Consider the following 17287-nt stretch of genomic DNA (forward strand, 5'->3'; position numbering starts at 1 on the left):
GTTTTTTGTAACTCTTGAATATTCGTATTTGCACTTACATCATATGATATTTTTCATGTTAAATCTCTTACAAGGTGAACAATTTGATTGATTGTTATCTTCGTTAAAAGTCAAGGAAAAGCCACTAGATCGTTTTCCAGTGGGGTAATTGATGAAGTGATTAGGGTTAATTAATTTTTGAATGGGAAAAATTGTAAAATTGTTAAAATTACTTTTTTGAAATATTTAATTTTTTTTTTACCTAACAAGTATAAAAATATTAAAACTGGAATTTTAAATGGTCACAACTTTAAGGGTCAAATTTTTAAAGGACCAAAAGTTTATGATGTTTAATGAAAAAAAAAAAATTGTTTGAGTTTCTCTTAGCGATGCAGAATGCCTTATGAGAAGTTTAAAATAAAACTCAAACATAGTATATCAATTTTTTTTCAAAAATTCAATTTTATCATTGATCAATATTAGAAATCCTAGAGTTTTTTTTATAATGTATTACGTATGCTGATTTGAACAGTTACTTGTGTATTTTTTTTTTCATGTTTTTCAGACAAATGTGTACAAGGAACTTTCAATTGAGAAGAAATTTAAATTGATTTAACAAGATGAACTTTCCTCGAACATGAACTGTTTTCTGATGTTGTGTTTCTCGGACGTTACGGATCTCCGGAATTCCATTTTGTTAATGTTGAAATAAGTGTTCTAATAATTGTTGTTCTATTAACATTGTTATTGTGTTTTGTAAAAGGATATGGCTAAATTTTTAAAGATTGTTAATATTATACAGTTTTCAAATTTTTTTAGATTATCAAAATGATAATGGGGAGGCCTTGATAGACATAGTATGTCAATCTAAGTGAAAGTTTATTATCATTTTGTATGTTAGATAACATTTTACATATTTGCAGTTTTCATATCATTGTTCCTTAACGAACGCTAGAATCCGTGACGTAACTAGTCTTGGAATAGAGAACGGCACGTGTAGTGGGCGTTGCCCATGACGTGACTACTTTAACGTCGATTCTTCTTGAACATGTGACGTCACGTACACACGCTTTGGGCTTGGCCACTGAAGATCACGATCAGGTAGCATTGAAGTGAAGATATGCTAATGAGATTCTGAATATAAGCAAAGCTGTTATCAGTTGATCTCTCTCTCACTTCTTGCACAGCCTAGACGTGTTGGCTCATGTCAGGCAAGCCAACTTGCTGTCTGTTCAGCAAGCTTAGGCTGTTAGCCTTTTTTTTGTTTAATTGAAGTAGTATGACGTTTGTCCATTGAAGACTTCGTTCCTCATGAACGATAGTCGGGTCAATTGATAATAATTATTAGTCTAGGTCAACGGGGTATTTGCAATAATGATATACTTATCCTTATTTACTTTTTGTCAAAGCCATATACTTTGTTTTTTATCTTTTAATAAATTAATTGATGTTTAATGAGCTATTCGTCTTCAATTATACTGTTTCACGAACTCCAATTTCACTCTGCTAAATGTATTACGTTGTTTGGGCAAGAGTTAGTTCCAATCATACCTTCCCATCCAACAATTCTACAAAAGCGGTATGAATCAAAGAATACGAATTTGAAACGAATGAAGGTGCGCACTCTTCCTGAAGTTGAATCGGCTCTATTCAAGTGGTTCCAGCAGTATCAAAATCATTTCTTAAGACCATTCCTATAAGTGGGTCTTTGCTGCATGAGAAGGCAATGAATTTTGCTATATTACTGAACATAAAAAATTTCCATGCCAGTGCTGGATGGCTGGAGAAGTTAAAGACCAGACACAACTTCGACTTCAGAACTCTTAACAGAGAAACTGCATATTATGTGAAAAAACTTTAAAGTTCTGTAATTTTCTCTGTGATATGTACATATTAAAATATTTGATGGTTTTTAATATTAAAATGTTGAAAATCGAAACTAGTGGTAAGTCGAACTTCCGATAAGTCGAACTTTTTCGCTGATCCCTTTAGATTTGAGTTATTGCGAATTGACTCTAGTATACAGGGAGCATGAAAAGAGCAAACGATTGCCACATGAAAAGTGAAAAATGGCTGTCATGAGTGCATCAGGGCGGACATGCGCTCAGTCATGTGATGTTGATCAGTGATTGACACTACCCCATGAAGATAAAACCATTTTCAAAATAACAAAAGAAAATAGGTGGGATGTGATAAACACTAAGTTTATCCTAAGTACAATGTTATTATTTAATTATATGTATCTCATCATTTACAAACTAAAGCTATTTAATTGTAAACTTACTGTGCATGTTAGCATGTTCGCGTTGTAATATCCTTTTTGCTTTGACAAGCGATTCTTCCCACGTACTTCAACTTCAGATGAAAACGTAAACAATGAGTGAATCTGTTTTCGCTTCCCGGCGAATTGAAGGTCAGATGACGTCACTTGTTCTCAGCCATTCTAGAAGCTTTTTGCACACATCTTTTCCGCACGTGTCGAACTTGAGATGATGTGTTATGCTAATTGGAAAGCAGTATTTATACGCTCGTGCGATATGACTTCTCTTTTTCACTTCTCGCATCTACGATAGATGTTTTAGTTTGCCAACTTGCAGTTTGCAGTTGGGATTTTCGGCTCTTGGCTTTTCAGCCATCGAGATAGCCATTCAGTTTTTGAAATGGATTAATAGGAAGTTAGTTTTCTGATCGGTAGTTAGATGTGATCTAATAGATTCTACTAGAACTCGCCGAACTTAGTGTTCGTGATGCATTATTGAAATGTTAGTATTAGAGATATATGAATAGAGATCATGAAAACCTCTTCAATGGAATATTCGGTAATACTTAATAGAATTAGTAAATAGATATAATAGGTCTACAAAGTTCATGATTATACTTTAATTTTGCGTATGGCTTTGAGTTATTGATTCTTCAAGTTACTTTATTATTTTCTCATTTTATCTTTTACAATTGTTAATTGTTTAATAAATCATTGATATTCTAAAGAATGACTTTTCGTCACTTAATATAAGATTATTCATGCAGCAGAAGATAAATTTCTATTTAATAGTTCGACTACTCCAATCGCGTATTACACTTTGCTAATTTAATAGCTTTGAATTATCATTATTCTTTGCAAAACTTGGGCTATTCTCTTTCTTGCTTTATGCTGGAGAATTATAGCCCATCAGGATGCTCCCTTAGGGGCAGGGGCAGTACATCCCCCAGCATTTGAATTAGAAATTCCTCCCAGTGGCAATAGCTATTGAAAGAAAAATGCAAAGGGAAGGCTAATAAATTTTGAAAAGCCTCTTGTAATCCTTTCACGAAAAAAAAATCCGTTTCCCTTCTGCTAGGGTTTAACTTTCAAGAACTAAAACCAGAAAAAAAAGGAGTGGAAATAATGTTGCCTTCAGCTGGACCCCTGGTATAGAAACATAGGATGAGTTGATTAATCTTATTTTGAAACTCAGTATATAAGTGTCTTAAATTGGTACATTTATCAAACAAAAATTCATTTATTATTATCAATTGGTTATTATTATCAAAATCAATTACACTCCAAACTAAGCATATTAAGTAGAGATTACAGTACTTACAATTTCAGAAGTAAGCTTCACATCATTATGCTTTATTTTTTTCACAGGATGAAGTTCTTCCAGAGAATCTGCAAAATAAACTTCACTTAATATGTCAAAATAAAACACATGGCATACATTACAAATTTTAATTTAAAAAATACATATGTATATAGATACCATTAGAGTTCTTCCTTTTAGCTCTTTCTATTTGAGGCTGATCAGCCCCTTTCCGTTCAGAAAAATCACAAGATATGGGTGCTGAAAAAACAAAATAAATAAATAAATAAAGGGCCTTTTCTGTTGAGAAAGTTGTTGAGTTTAACGATATGTAAGTTCAGATGGTTTAGTTAGCACAAGCCCCAAAGCAATGCTTTGTTTAAAAAATAAGTGCTCAGCAGCAATGGTGAAGATAGGTTTCACGTTAGGGGGGAGGGAGCAAGCCAAGGCACAACAAGATGATGGTTTTTAGTTACCTTCTCCCCAAATTTATGTATAAAAAAGAGTAAATTTAAGAAATTTAAGATAAGTTTAATTCTGAGAAATTCCTTATGAACAGTTTATTTCTTTAAAAAAAGATACTAAAAGTTATGTCTTTAAAAGCTTTAGGCTTTAAGATCCCCAGGAGAAAATCTCAAATTGAAGTCTTAAAAATGCAGTTTTAGTCAACCCTTGGTGATGTTAGAGATGGTTAGGGGGACAGGTTTCAGAGTACACCTTGGCAGAAATTTTCAAAATTCACATTAAATTTCGCATTTCTAGGCATTGTTAAAGAAAAGTTGCGTAAAGAAAGATATTCCCAAAATTATCTTATATGAAAAAAATTTCAGGTTATCTTTGGTGACATAAAAGGCATTTCCCCCTTACAAGTTTTAAAAATGTAATTTTAGACTATATTTGGTGATTTGTAATGTTAAAGATATGAAGGTTCAGGTGCCCTCTTTAGAAACTTTTTGGGAATGAAGTTCTAAAAGTCTATTTCAGCATATCTTTGATAATGTTAACAAAACGGACAGAATTCAGGAGTAGTTCCAGAAATTTCTTGGTATTGAAGTTTAAAAAGCGCAATTTTAAGCTACATGTTGAAACATTCAGGAAGAGAAAGGTGGAACACCCAGGAAATCATTTGAAATTAAAATCCTAAACACACTGCTGAAGGACATTTTTAGTCTAACGAGGAGGAACCAGTAGGTAAGCCACTCTCCCCCAGAAACGCAATTTTGGACTACCTGTGATGGCTCCCAAAAGAGAAAGTCGGGGATTTTATTTTTTGGAGGCACAGTTCCCCTCTCTGCCTCCCTTGGGCAACACCCATGCTCAGAAATTGTTTTTGAGATTTTTTTAGGCTTATTATGTTTTTTTTTAGTGCTCAAAAAGAAGCATATTATCCTTTTTTTTTTTTTCAGTTTGTAAGCTTTCTGCAGGCCGGATTTGGCCTGAGGGCTGTAGGTTGGAAATTCCTGAGCTGGACAACACAAAATTATTTTTCTACAATATTTCAACCAGTTCTTGTACTTAAAAATTTTTGTCACTTTTCTCGAACTCTAAACATGAATTCGTAAATTCAGTCAAAAGTTTTCTATCATATAAACCAGGGGTTCCCAACCTGTGGGTGTGGGTCGCGACCCCCAAGGGGTAACAAAGCAGTTTTTAGGGGGTCGCAACATTATCCCTAGATTTAAAAATGTATCATTGCATAGTTGAAAAAAAAAATACACATTGGAAATAGCATCATTTTTGAGTGTGATGACGAATTCAGGAGTACAGCTACGGGGATGCAGTAACTCCCCCTTCCCTCTCATAACAAAGTTCCGGACCCCTCCCCAAATATTCTCCAAGATTAGCTAAAACTTCGGTTTATGGACTTCAATTTCTAAAATTCCTGCAGAAGAGTGCAGAATTCACTTCCAACAGCATTCAAAATCTTATCAAATTTTGATTTTGGAACTTCAATTTTGAATAATTTCTGTGAGAGCTTCTCTAAATCTCAACTCTTATCCTAAAAGATGGTCTGAAGTTGGGTTTTTAGGACTTAATGTTGAAAATAATGTGGGATGAGCTCCGAACCCCATCTCGACTCCTAACTTTATCAAAAATAGCCGAAGGATAGGTTTTTTGATTTTAATTTCGAAAAAAAAAAATCCAGGGGCAAGGATTACTGTCCCCTTTTACATAATTAAAGATCGTAAAAAAATTCGTTTTTATTGCTTGAATTTCAAAAATATTCCTGGGGATAATCTCTGAACATTTTCCTTCGTCATAAGAGATAACTTACTATTCTGTTTTTTTTTTTTTTTTTTTTTTTTGTTTTTTTTTTTTTTTTGGACTTAAAATTTCAAAAATTTTCCATGGGAATAACCTCAATCCTCTCTCTCCCCAACATCAATAAAACTCATCTAAAAGTTCGTTTTGGGAACTTTAATTGCGAAAAAATTTCAGGGGAGAGGATTTGAATCCAAACTCCGACTGTCTTCCTCCTTAAGTCATCCAAAGATAGCCAAGAAAAGAGTTCTTAAAACTTCAGAAACGGAAATTTTTCGGGTGGGACAGTGAAATCCTCACCCCCCTTGTGTTCACCTAAGACAAATAAGCTTGTATTTTAGATTTTTTTTTCCCTTAAGAGCAACCCTTCTGTCCTTCCCACATAGCCAAAGAAAACAAAAAGTTTGAAAACTTCAATATCGAAAATGTTTCAAGAGAGAGACTCCAGAATTCCCTAACTCTTAACACTCCCAAAGATAGCCAAAATAGTATTTCAATATTTCAGCAAGGAGCAATTCTCGGGGCAGAGCCCCCCGAACTCCTTCCCCTAACTTTGACTTAAATTTGAGGTTCTGCAGTTTCATCAAAAACAAAATTCAGGAGCTGCCCTCATCCCTACCTCTTTCAACCTTTTCATCACCACAGACAGCCTTACAGCTTAAGGCATTAAACTTATAAAATTTATCAAGAGAAAGCCTTCCAATTCCCTCTTCTGAGGTCCTCCAAAGAGGCCTAAAATGAAGTTCTGAATACTTCAGCTATGAAAACTTTTCTGATGAGAGGAAAACCCTGAGCCCAAACCTCTAGATCATTAAAGATGGTCTGAAATTGTGCTTTTAAGACTCCAGTTTCGGAATTTGCCCTTTAGAGATCCCCCTAAAAGTTAAGACTTCAGCTGCATACATTTTTCGGGAGAGGGTCCCTAATATCCTCTCCCTAAGTCATCTAAGCATAGCCTGAAATAGTTTTTAATACTTCAGCTACAAAACAATTTCAGATTAGAATACCCCCCTGTGTCATTAATTCACAAAAGAAAAATCCCGAACCACCCCTAACTTCGAAAATGGCCTACAATTGTGTTTTATTAATTTTCTTATTCTAGAACCCTTGATTCCCCCCCCTCCCCTTTATTTTAGATTATCAAAGATATAAGTGTTTTAAAGCATGGTTGAATTTGCGGGCACTTGTGCCCTTTGCAAGAGTAGTGTGTTTTCACGTGCCCGCATTGCCGTTATTTTTCTCATTTCCTTTCCCTCTGCTCCCTTCTATTTTTATTCTAGTTAGTGTTACATTGAAAGACATTCAAACTCAGTCATTCATCAAGTTTTGGTCAACATATAACAGTTACATGTCAAAAATGTAGGAACAGTTGCCCATCGGTGTTTCAAACCAGCTTTTGTTTTTCCCGATTCGTTCCAGTGAATTCCGATTTTTATCGAATCTTAAAAATCCCCGATAGTTCCCGTTTTTTCCACACATGTGGACACCTTTTGCTCCAGCTGCATATAGACGTTACGTTATCGTAAACATTCCGTCCCGACAGCAATCACTCAACCAGTGATTCAGATTCAGCTTTAGACATTTAAGAGCGTACATGATTTTCGTTTATGCAAGTATCAGAAAAAAAAAACCCCGCAATTGAATAAGAAAATGCGAAAGGATGATCGAAAATAGTGAGAGAAAAAACTTATTTTTTAAATAGAGACAAAATTAGATTAGTTCAAAAAATCTGCAAAAATAGCAAGCAACACCAGTCGGCAATGAAGTGAGTTAGCAGTAACAGAGCTACCTAGAAAAAGTTAAACACAGTGCGAGTCTAAAAGTCAAACCTTTAAAAGTAAGTGGCAAACAAGATGCCAATGGCGGAACATCGAGAGAATATCGAAGCAAATTCATGGTTATGGAACCATAAAATGATTAAAGCATATTTTCAAACACTCATTTTTTTTTTAACAGGGTGTCTACTCAAAAAACATTTAACTTCCCTGACTTTTCCAAGTTTTTTATACCCTAAACAAAATTTTTCCAGGTGTTTTTTTAGAAGGTTAGTGTAAGGTAGACTTTTAAGTGTGGAAAAATGGTAAAGCCCTTTTTGCAACAGCCAGGCTCTCTACCCACCGAATGGAACTGTAAAAATGTCATCAAGGAAAAACACTTTCCCTTGATGACATTTTTACAGTTTGTTTTGCTCTGATTCAAGAGGAATTGCTTCAAAACATTTACACATAAATTAAAACACAAACACCTAAATAATACTGAAATCGAACAATCAATGCTCTATAAGCTAGTTTACCTATTTACTTTGAAGATCTTATCTATAACTGGTATAGGAAACTAAACGGTTTTTCATTGGTAATTGCAGAAGCAAAAAAACTACCATTGTTAGGCAGTGTAAACTTCTCAACCCCCCAAAGGAAACTGGAATGAGCAAAACTAGAGAACAAAAAAGTGAGTTGGAGCACTGGTTTGAGGAAAGAAACAGTTATTATCAGAGGAAGGAAGGGCATGAACTATTCAACTTTGGTAAGGTCAGCCTCAAAGAAGATTGTGTGGTGTGAGAGTACTACTAGTAAACAAGAGGTGGGGTTTAAGAACTGGTTTAAGGAAAGAAATATTTTCTTTTAGTAAATTCAAGTTGATGAATTTTTGACCAAATTTATTACACTAAACTACAAAAAAGGAAAACAAATCTTTTGAAACTGGTTAATATTTTTTTTAAAAAATCCAGATTTTCTGCATATAAAAGTCAATTTCTCTGACATTTCCAGCCAGGTTTTCCATGTGAGTAGACACCCTGTTTTAAGTAAAAACTGAAGGAAAGTCATCAAATTTCTCTCCGCTCCATCCCGCTTTCCATCTTGGAAATTTTGTCAAGACGGAAATCCGTCCTGAGATGGAAGGTCTTGCACCCATGGTGCCCAATGACCACATGCGTCCCACTTTCCCTTAACCAAAAGTAAGGTATCAAAGAGTAAGTTTTCTGAAAGTTTCATGAAAATCTGAATTAATCAGGTTGAGTGCCTAGTTGGTTTCACATAGAAGTAGAGGAAGAAATATTTTTTTTTTAATCCTTTGAATTCAAAGGAAATTTAAATTGTTACTAAAAGTCAGAGCTCAAATATCAAATTATGCACGAAACTCATTCCGAAATGCAAAGATACTATATGCAAAAAATGACAACTGTTAGGCTTTAGTGTAAAATTCTCAAAAATTCTAAACATTTTAGAAAATAATTATTTTGCAGATGAGAAAGAAAAAACACTGAAAACTATAAAGAATTTACATATTAAAGACTTCAATATTCATAATTTAAAATAATTTGAAATAAAATAAGATTAAAAAAATTCAAAGAAATCAAGTAAATTCAGTTCAAAAATTTCTAATTTGAAGTATAAATTAAATTACCAGTTTTGGATTTGGCTTTCTTATCAGCTGTTTCATACATAAACACATGAGTAGCAAAACGTTCTTCTATGTTGCTTATTTTATGTGCTTCCAAAGCTTCTTCTATTGCTAAATTCCATGAGGCCCTTCGTACTTCCTAAGTAAACACACATTTGAGTAAATTTTCAAAAAATTAAATACAAGAAAAACATTTTTCCCTTTAAATTTCACATTAAAAGTAAAATAGTTACTATTGAATAAGTTACGTGTACCTAAAAATATAATTTAGCAATTTTGCTTTTGGTATATTTTTTGCGAACTTGTTCTTAATACGTATGCGGAAAGCAAAGGTCAGTGGCATAACTAGAGTGCGGGCGGAGGGGCAGTCCGCCTAGGGGCGGCCTACTTTTGAGGGCGGTGATTCAGAACCTTTGATGGGAAAAAACATAAATAAGGGAAAAATCTATTACTGGAGGCCAAAAAAAAAAACTGTTTGAAATGAATGATTTTGGTATAGCTATACAACTGCACTTCTCAGTGTCAGGGTTGCCAACATTTCAAGAATGGCAAGAGGAGCACTGAAAAAATTTGAGCGGAGCATTTGGTCAATTGAGCGGAGCATTTTTAAATTGTCTTAAAAGGCATTCAAAATTGTATGAACAAAATATTTAACATAGTCACTAAGTTTTAACATACATACCTGTGAATTGTTGCACTTAATTAAAGAAAAAACTCAGAAATAACTAGAAAATAGTTGGTATGGTAATTAAATTTTTTTTATTTTTTTAATAACAGATAGGTGGCCTTTTTGGCTTTTTTCCAATTCCTCATCACAAAACATAGAATTGTAGCAAAATTTATCCCCTGCCCCGAGAAGCACATTTTTCAATAAGCAACGCTTGTAATGTGTCATGGCTTAGGTTGCAACGATAATCAGTAACATTGACGAACAATACTGAAGACACGTTCACAAGGCGCATTACTATGATGGATTAACAGAACTTTCAGCATTGATTCAGCGATAGATTTTTATATTTAATGCAGCCATTGTGATCTTGTAATTCTTTAATTTTTGACCAAGCAACATCAGCTCTGTTTGAGATAATATCATCGCTAAATGTATCCACCTGATACAAGTTAAATTCAGCTTCTACAGCATCTTTTGCTTCATCTGTACATCCAAACAAATCTAAAAAGAAGTGGCTAGATGAAAGCTTCTGTGTTTCTTTGCCTTTTATGTTTGCAACTGAGGCACATTTGTACAACTTTTCCTGCAGTGGAAATTTTTTCTTGATGTATGCACATGCCGTATCATAATAACTTCTTATGCAATTATAAAATCTTTCCTTGGAGCTTGCAGAAATATTGGGAGAGTTTAGGCATTGGCGAGTTTTTGATCCAATTACCAATTCTTCATCAGATTTTCGAGTTTTTTTAGAATTGAACTTGATATCAAATATAGAATCTGCTTTTACAACAACTTCGGCCTTTACAAATCTAGCCAACAGTTCTGTAAACAAAGAAGTAATTTCTTGGTGATACACATGTATCATTGGTTGTTCTTTTTGCATCAATAAGTTAGTTTTATTGAAAATGGGAATCACAGTCAGCAAAAATAATAAGTATAATTTTGTGGTTGGTGCTTCAAACATTTTTTTTATTTTTAAAAATGTTGTGGAACTTCCCTCTTCTTCCTCACAAAAAAATTAAATAAAGCATGCCACTGATCTAAAAATCTGTTGATGACTTCTCCTAAGGACAACCATCTGGTAGCTCCATACTTGAGAACTTTGAGTTGCTCCAACCCGCACAAAGCCTGGCAAAATTGAAACAGCTGAACACGTTTTACACTTTTTTTCAGGTAGTAGTAAACATCCACCAAAAATTGTTCAATGTCGTAGTCATTGAGTTTTTTAGCTGCATGTTGAGCTGCAAGATGGATTAGATGGCACACACACCTGTGAATAACTATATTTGAGTTTGCTTTCTTTATAAAAGAGCTCACTCCTTTCTTCTGTCCCATCATCACGTAAGCATTATCCGAGCAATAAGACACACAGTTTTCCCACGATATGCTTTTTTGCTGCAAATCATTTTCAATCGATTCAAAAATATTTTCTCCTGTAGAATCACCTTCTAGGTGGGGTAAAGAAAGCAATGAAGTCACTATTTTCTTCGCTTCTTCATCGTAAAAGCTTGCTACAATGGGAAATAATTTTTCATCTTGTGAATTGCTGCTGTCTGTAGCCAAACTAAATTTATTTTTCTTTAATTTATCAACGATCGATTCTTGTGTAGTTGAGGCAAAGCTCTTGACTATTGCTGTGGTTTTGGTTCTGCCACAGGCATATTCTTTGGCTATGGAAGAATCTGGGAACATCTTCTTAAACAATTGACCAGCATGGTCCGAAATCGCTAATAGGCAATTGTGCTCAATTAAAAATTTTGTAAACAGAGCTTCTGCTCTAATGACATTTAGTCCTGATCCTGACTGTATCGTTGAAAATATGTCCAATGTTTTGTTATTTTCACAAGCCTTGGCTTTAACAGTGTGTTTGTCACTTTCACAGTGCCTTCGACGATCCGCTCGTCCTCCATGAGAAACTAAAAAGTCAAAGCCACATACTGTACAAAATGCATAATTTGAAGAAATTTTCGACTTCTTTAACACAGGCCAAGTTGTCTCATACTCTTTAAGAAACTCTTGCGAATGTGTCCTCTTTGGCGCCATTCTGGACACTACTTCACAAGCTAAAATGGTGAACACAACGCACCGCGCACGTGAGCGAGATCTGTGAAACGCAATATACGCGGCTCCGCTCTTCACTAACATAAACACAAAATGCGCATGCGTAGCAGTAGGAGTAAAATTCAGCTGCGCAAAGTACATGGGGAGGGAAAAAGCGCTTCGTTCTGGCTTACTCTTCCCCTAAACCACCAGAAACGCTCCTCTCCTCTCTGGGTGTCTCCTATTTGGCGTGCAGCAGCAGTTTTTTTGGCTGTTAGCCAAACTCTAAGCGCGAGCGACAATGTCGACGATGCCTTGGCTACTTAAAATACGGATTGATTATTTTCGATCGTCTCAAATGGAGGAGAAAAAAAATAGACACTTAAATTGCCATGGGAATGCAGAGAAAATGAAACATTTGGCGGAGCGGGCGGAGTTTTAAGATTTAGCGGAGCAACTCTGCTCAAAGCGGAAAGGTTGGCAACCCTGCAGTGTTCAAAGTTTAAATGTAGCAGCACTGTAGTCCAGTCAATGAGTGCTCAAAACAGGGGGGCATGGAATATGCCATAATTTTTGGCTTCAGAATATTGTTAGGGGTAGTTAGTAAGTAAACATACTAAAAGTGCTCGTTCCTAGGGGGTGAGCCAAAGGTGGGAACAAGGGGAGAAGCAAATTTTGGGTTTTTCGAGAAAATGCATTTAAAATAAAAATCAAAGCTAAATAAACTTTCTATGAAACTGTTTTTACACATATTTGTCAAACTTTGAATAATTTTCCGGACATATGGTATGAAAAATTTATGGTTTTCCCAAACCATGTAAGAAATGCACATATGTTTTTAGTTAGTCGGATCCTGCTACAACGCGAACCGAGTTTTTCCTGAGTAATGATTTTTTTTTTCTGACGCAAATTCCACAGCTGCAGTGCAAAAACTTCTGGAAAAGAATGCAGAGCGTTAATATGGGCTTCGTTGACACTAAATATTGGTTTCGTGAATGGACTTTCATCCCTTTAGAATCACTGAAACAGGAAGTTCACTCACTGTACAAGTCTAAACATCGCTTTGCTTTCGATTACACAAATATCCTCTCAGTATTTATCATTCTACATATGAAAGTTTATAAAATTGAATGGCACCCAAACGTTTTCTTTCAACTAAAGTTTCTGAAGATGGGAAGAAAAAGAGAAAGTTTTTGATGATTAAATTAAAGGTAAAAATTCTGGACATGCTTGAACACTTAGGCAGTGGAGTTGGCAAAGCACCTGGGTGGAGAAGGGTTCTCCGATATGAAGGAAGAGGATATCAACGAGCTCATTTACTGCCATGGCCAAGCTTTGTCAGAATACTGACCTTGCAGAATTTGTTAAATCTGCAAATGAGGAAGAAGACGAAGACGAAGAGAATGGAAAGGAGTTGCCTGCCCTGAATTTTGAAGTCCTTAACAAAATGAGCATACACGCAAGAGATATGCTAAAGCTGTCGGAGATGCATGATCAGAATATGATGCGTTCTATTACCTTCCCTAATCTCCTTGCGACTGCAAAGGTTCCTTACAACAATTTACTTGCCTTAGAGAAAGAAAAACTAAGGCAACCAAAGATAACATCCTTTGTGATAAAGATGACAGATCCACCGAAAAAAAAACCGAATGATCCTAAAAAAGCCGAAGATGAACTCGTCACTCATTCTTCTTCTGACGAGTTGTCTGATGTGCATGAGCTGTTAGACTGATAACATTCTGATTGCTCTGAATAAACCTTCATTTTTTTTAATTATAAATATATTTACTATATCTATACTGTTCCGTGCTATAATAATGCAGTAGTGTACATACTGTAAGTACCAAACTGCTTTATTTTAAGTTTCTCTACCCCATTAATCATTGATTTTGTGCTAAATTACAGAATTTTATGTCAAAATATAACGCTTTTTCCAAAATACAGAAAAGTCTGCTCTTTGTAAAAGATACTGCAATATATAGTTAATTAATGGTTTGAAACAATATGAAGGGTGTTTACAAATGTCTGAAGCAATGGGGTATGCTTATAAAAAATTACTAAACATACCATGTTCCACAACGCGAAATTCCGACTTATGCGAGGTGTCTTGGAATGCATCCCTCGCGTAAGTCGGGCCTCGACTGTATTGACGAAAGATATATTGATGACCTAGTAAGTTTATCATACAGTCACTTGCCAGTAAGAAGCAAAATTTAAAGAGCAAAATAGCAACAAAAAATGCAGACATGTATTTTGGTATTACAAGCAATGGAGTTACTGTACCACCCAGTGGCAGAAACACCGCGACACGGCGACAATGTCGCCGCCAACGTCGGTCTATTGCGGACAGTTTTGTTCTGCGCTAAAACAAAAATAGTTATAAAAGTTGTCCGCAATTTTCAGAATTTTTTTCTAGCGATAAGGACGCAGGCATAAGCTCCTTTCTACCTTGTCAGCAGGATGCCGCGGGGAAAATTCTGCAACTTGCGGACATTCCTTCCCCCCTCCTTGCAGTAAGTACGCAGGCTTCCCTTTCCGCGCCTCTTCTACCTTGTCCGCAGAAATATGCCGCGGGGAAATTTTTTTTTAGAAACGCAGAGGGACAGCCATTTTTCTCGGGGGCTGCCGAACAACGTATTCTTTCGCACACCCCCCTTCGTCACTACGCTCAGAAAAGAATAGGAGAGCAAAGGCTTCAAGTTATACAATGACGCACGTGCTCGTTCACAGCTTGAGGTGGTTTTAGGTGACACATTTGCTAAGAAACCAGTTTTTCAGTGGTCAGCAGATGCTTATGGGAATGTAGAACGTGCAGCCAGAGGGTCAGCGTTTGCCGCACGGTAGATTAGTCTCGCTTTCACTGGGATTTTTTTTTTTTCTTCTGAAAATGACGTCGCGCGAAAAAGTTTTGTGTGGGGTTTGCGAATGCGAGCTAGTAAAAAAAAATTTGAGCACGCATTTTCAAAGACGCCACCCAAATCAAAATGTTAAATTTAATCAAATATGGGCTGCAAAAGGGCTTAAAGACATGTTTCAAAACGTGGAACTGAACAAGAAAAGACAGCTCGAACAGGATGAAAGTGGGGTAAATGAGCCCAGCGGAGAATGTGTTGAAAATGACGATAACGAAAATCAAGATCCTGCAGAAAACAGCTCAGAAGATCATCCTGATGATCGTCCTGTAAAGCGAGCTAGAAATGAAGACGGCACTATATCTGATGTCCTACAAGCTTTGCAAAGTAAGTGTCGAATAATTGTTGGTTTCTTTTTTCGGTTTTTCTTTTGGTATTCAGTAAATCTGAGTTACAATAATGCTTAAATTTACCAAATGTATAAGCACCAATTTTCGTGAGACTGAAAATTTCATAAATCCGTCGTTATCGTGAGAACTCAGTCTCAAGAAGCATTTTTTTTCGTTCCGATTTTTGGCTCTGTTCATACAAATTGTGCGAAATCGCCGAATTCTTCATTTTTGCGAAAATAGGTGTTTTTACACTGCTTAAGTGCAATAAACTTATTGTGCAAAACGATAGGCAAAAGTTACACAACCTTTAATCTTCGGCAATGCACATCTGCGCACCTCCGCACCCGAACTTGCGCGGAGGGGAGGGGGGGGGGACGACCGAGAAGGAACTGGAACACGCCTACCGCGGTAGATGGTTGGGGAAAACTCCCTGCAGTGTGAAAATTCGAGCTCGCGCGGGGCGCATTTATTATTTTCTGTTCACGATTTTTCGCGATTTTAATCAAAACTTCGGGAACGAAATATCGGATCGTTTAGCCGTCAGTAACATGGGAATAGGGTGAAAAAATTCTTCTGTACAATATTTGTGCAGAATTTACACTTTACTGAAAAATAGCATGCAGCAACGATTCTTTTCGGAAAACATCCTGAATCCTAAATTGACCCGACATTTAACAGGGGTCTGTCCCTCCGTTTTTTTGTGAAAAATGAATTAATTTTGTGAAAAAAAAAAAAAAAATTCGCAAAAAAAAAAATTTGATAAAATGAAATTTTAGAATTTAGCGATGGCACAAACTGCGTCATTTAAACGTACAGTTGAGTGTCTTCCTCTTCTATGTTGAGAATATCATTCTGGGGTGTTTTTCTAGTATTTGGCGGGGGGGGGGTACTTGCTCTCTCAAATACTAATATTTATCTACCATTCTACAAAATGTTGCATTATACTACAAATATTTCTGTACAGTATTTAAAATAATTGTAACAAAAAAAAATCAGACAAGGGTTCAGCATTTAACTTTTTGACCCAAGACATTCTTAAAAAAATCACAGATTTTCGTTTGAAACTTATAAATTCTGTGACTTTAATACAAATGAAAAGAGATTTATTTAAAGTTGATCATCCTTCTTAGCATCGAAAAATCAAAACTATTTAATTTTCTCCCAAAACATGTTAACATCGCACCGCATCCGCCGCGGACCCATAAACCCGTAAAAACACAAATATTGACAAGCTCCTAAAATGATGAGAATATTTTCTAATCAAGTCATAATAAAGGTTTAACGCCAGACAGTAGGCAATAATTTTGAAGTTTGTAAACCGATTTGGATCTGAAGCGATCTTTTTCCGCCCCCCCCTCCCCCCACACTAACTATCCTGTCGCAGTTCTAAAGTCCATATCATGAGCAGGGAGAAAAGTGCTTACCAACGCCTTTTCAGAAAAGTTTACAATAACGCCACGGCGCAGGCGCTGCTAATTAGCTGTGATAAAACAAATAAAATTATCAAACTTATTTTTCGCTTGTTAATTTCTTTCCGTGAAACAAACAAGCTTTTTTTTATTTGGCAGTAGTAATCATTTATGACTTGCTGGAGCATCAGGAGGGTGCTGATTTCTTACTTTTTTTTAATTGCAAAAGGGAAAATGCGTTATTTTGCTTTCAGATTCGCTCTTTCAATAAACAATTTGTGAAAGATCTGCTCTTGTTTATTAGAATTTTGTGAAGGGTCCGTTTTGGTCCAAATGAGTATACATAAAAATTTAATAATCTGATATAGACATTTAACTAAAACAGTTTAATTTGTTAATATCAAATTTAAATTTCAAATATTTTATTTAAATTTAAAAAATCTGATGTCTTAGCTGATATATGCATCTTAAATCTAGTCTGAATTTAGATGCTTGTGACTGAGCTATAGTTTGGAGACTGCTTCCTTAGACTAGAAACTGTGCCAAATGGTTCTTTTCCATAGAATCTTGGTTCCTTGGTTAATATATATATATTTATAAGGGAAATTTTTAAATAATAATTTAACAATAGTATTGTCATTTTTACAAAATGGACTCTTTTTAAAACTTTTTTTAAAATTTCTTACAGACCTTTCTAAAGACTTTGAGGACTTCAAGAAAA

The 17287-nt window shown here is 35.4% G+C and overlaps 1 protein-coding gene across 1 annotated transcript in view; it reads right to left on the reverse strand.

Moving 5' to 3' along the window:
- The window catches only part of LOC129218753 (histone-lysine N-methyltransferase NSD2-like), a 136349-nt gene that overhangs the window by 27690 nt on the left and 91372 nt on the right, over nt 1-17287 (reverse strand). Inside the window, exons 4-6 of the mRNA XM_054853076.1 lie at nt 9207-9342; nt 3720-3800; nt 3561-3628 (exon numbers count right to left, since the gene is read on the reverse strand). Coding sequence (XP_054709051.1) covers nt 3561-3628; nt 3720-3800; nt 9207-9342 — 285 coding nt within the window. The remainder of the gene's footprint in view (nt 1-3560; nt 3629-3719; nt 3801-9206; nt 9343-17287) is intronic.

The sequence above is a fragment of the Uloborus diversus genome, chromosome 3, assembly GCF_026930045.1.
Source record: "Uloborus diversus isolate 005 chromosome 3, Udiv.v.3.1, whole genome shotgun sequence".
In the NCBI taxonomy this organism is placed as follows: Eukaryota; Metazoa; Arthropoda; class Arachnida; order Araneae; family Uloboridae; genus Uloborus; species Uloborus diversus.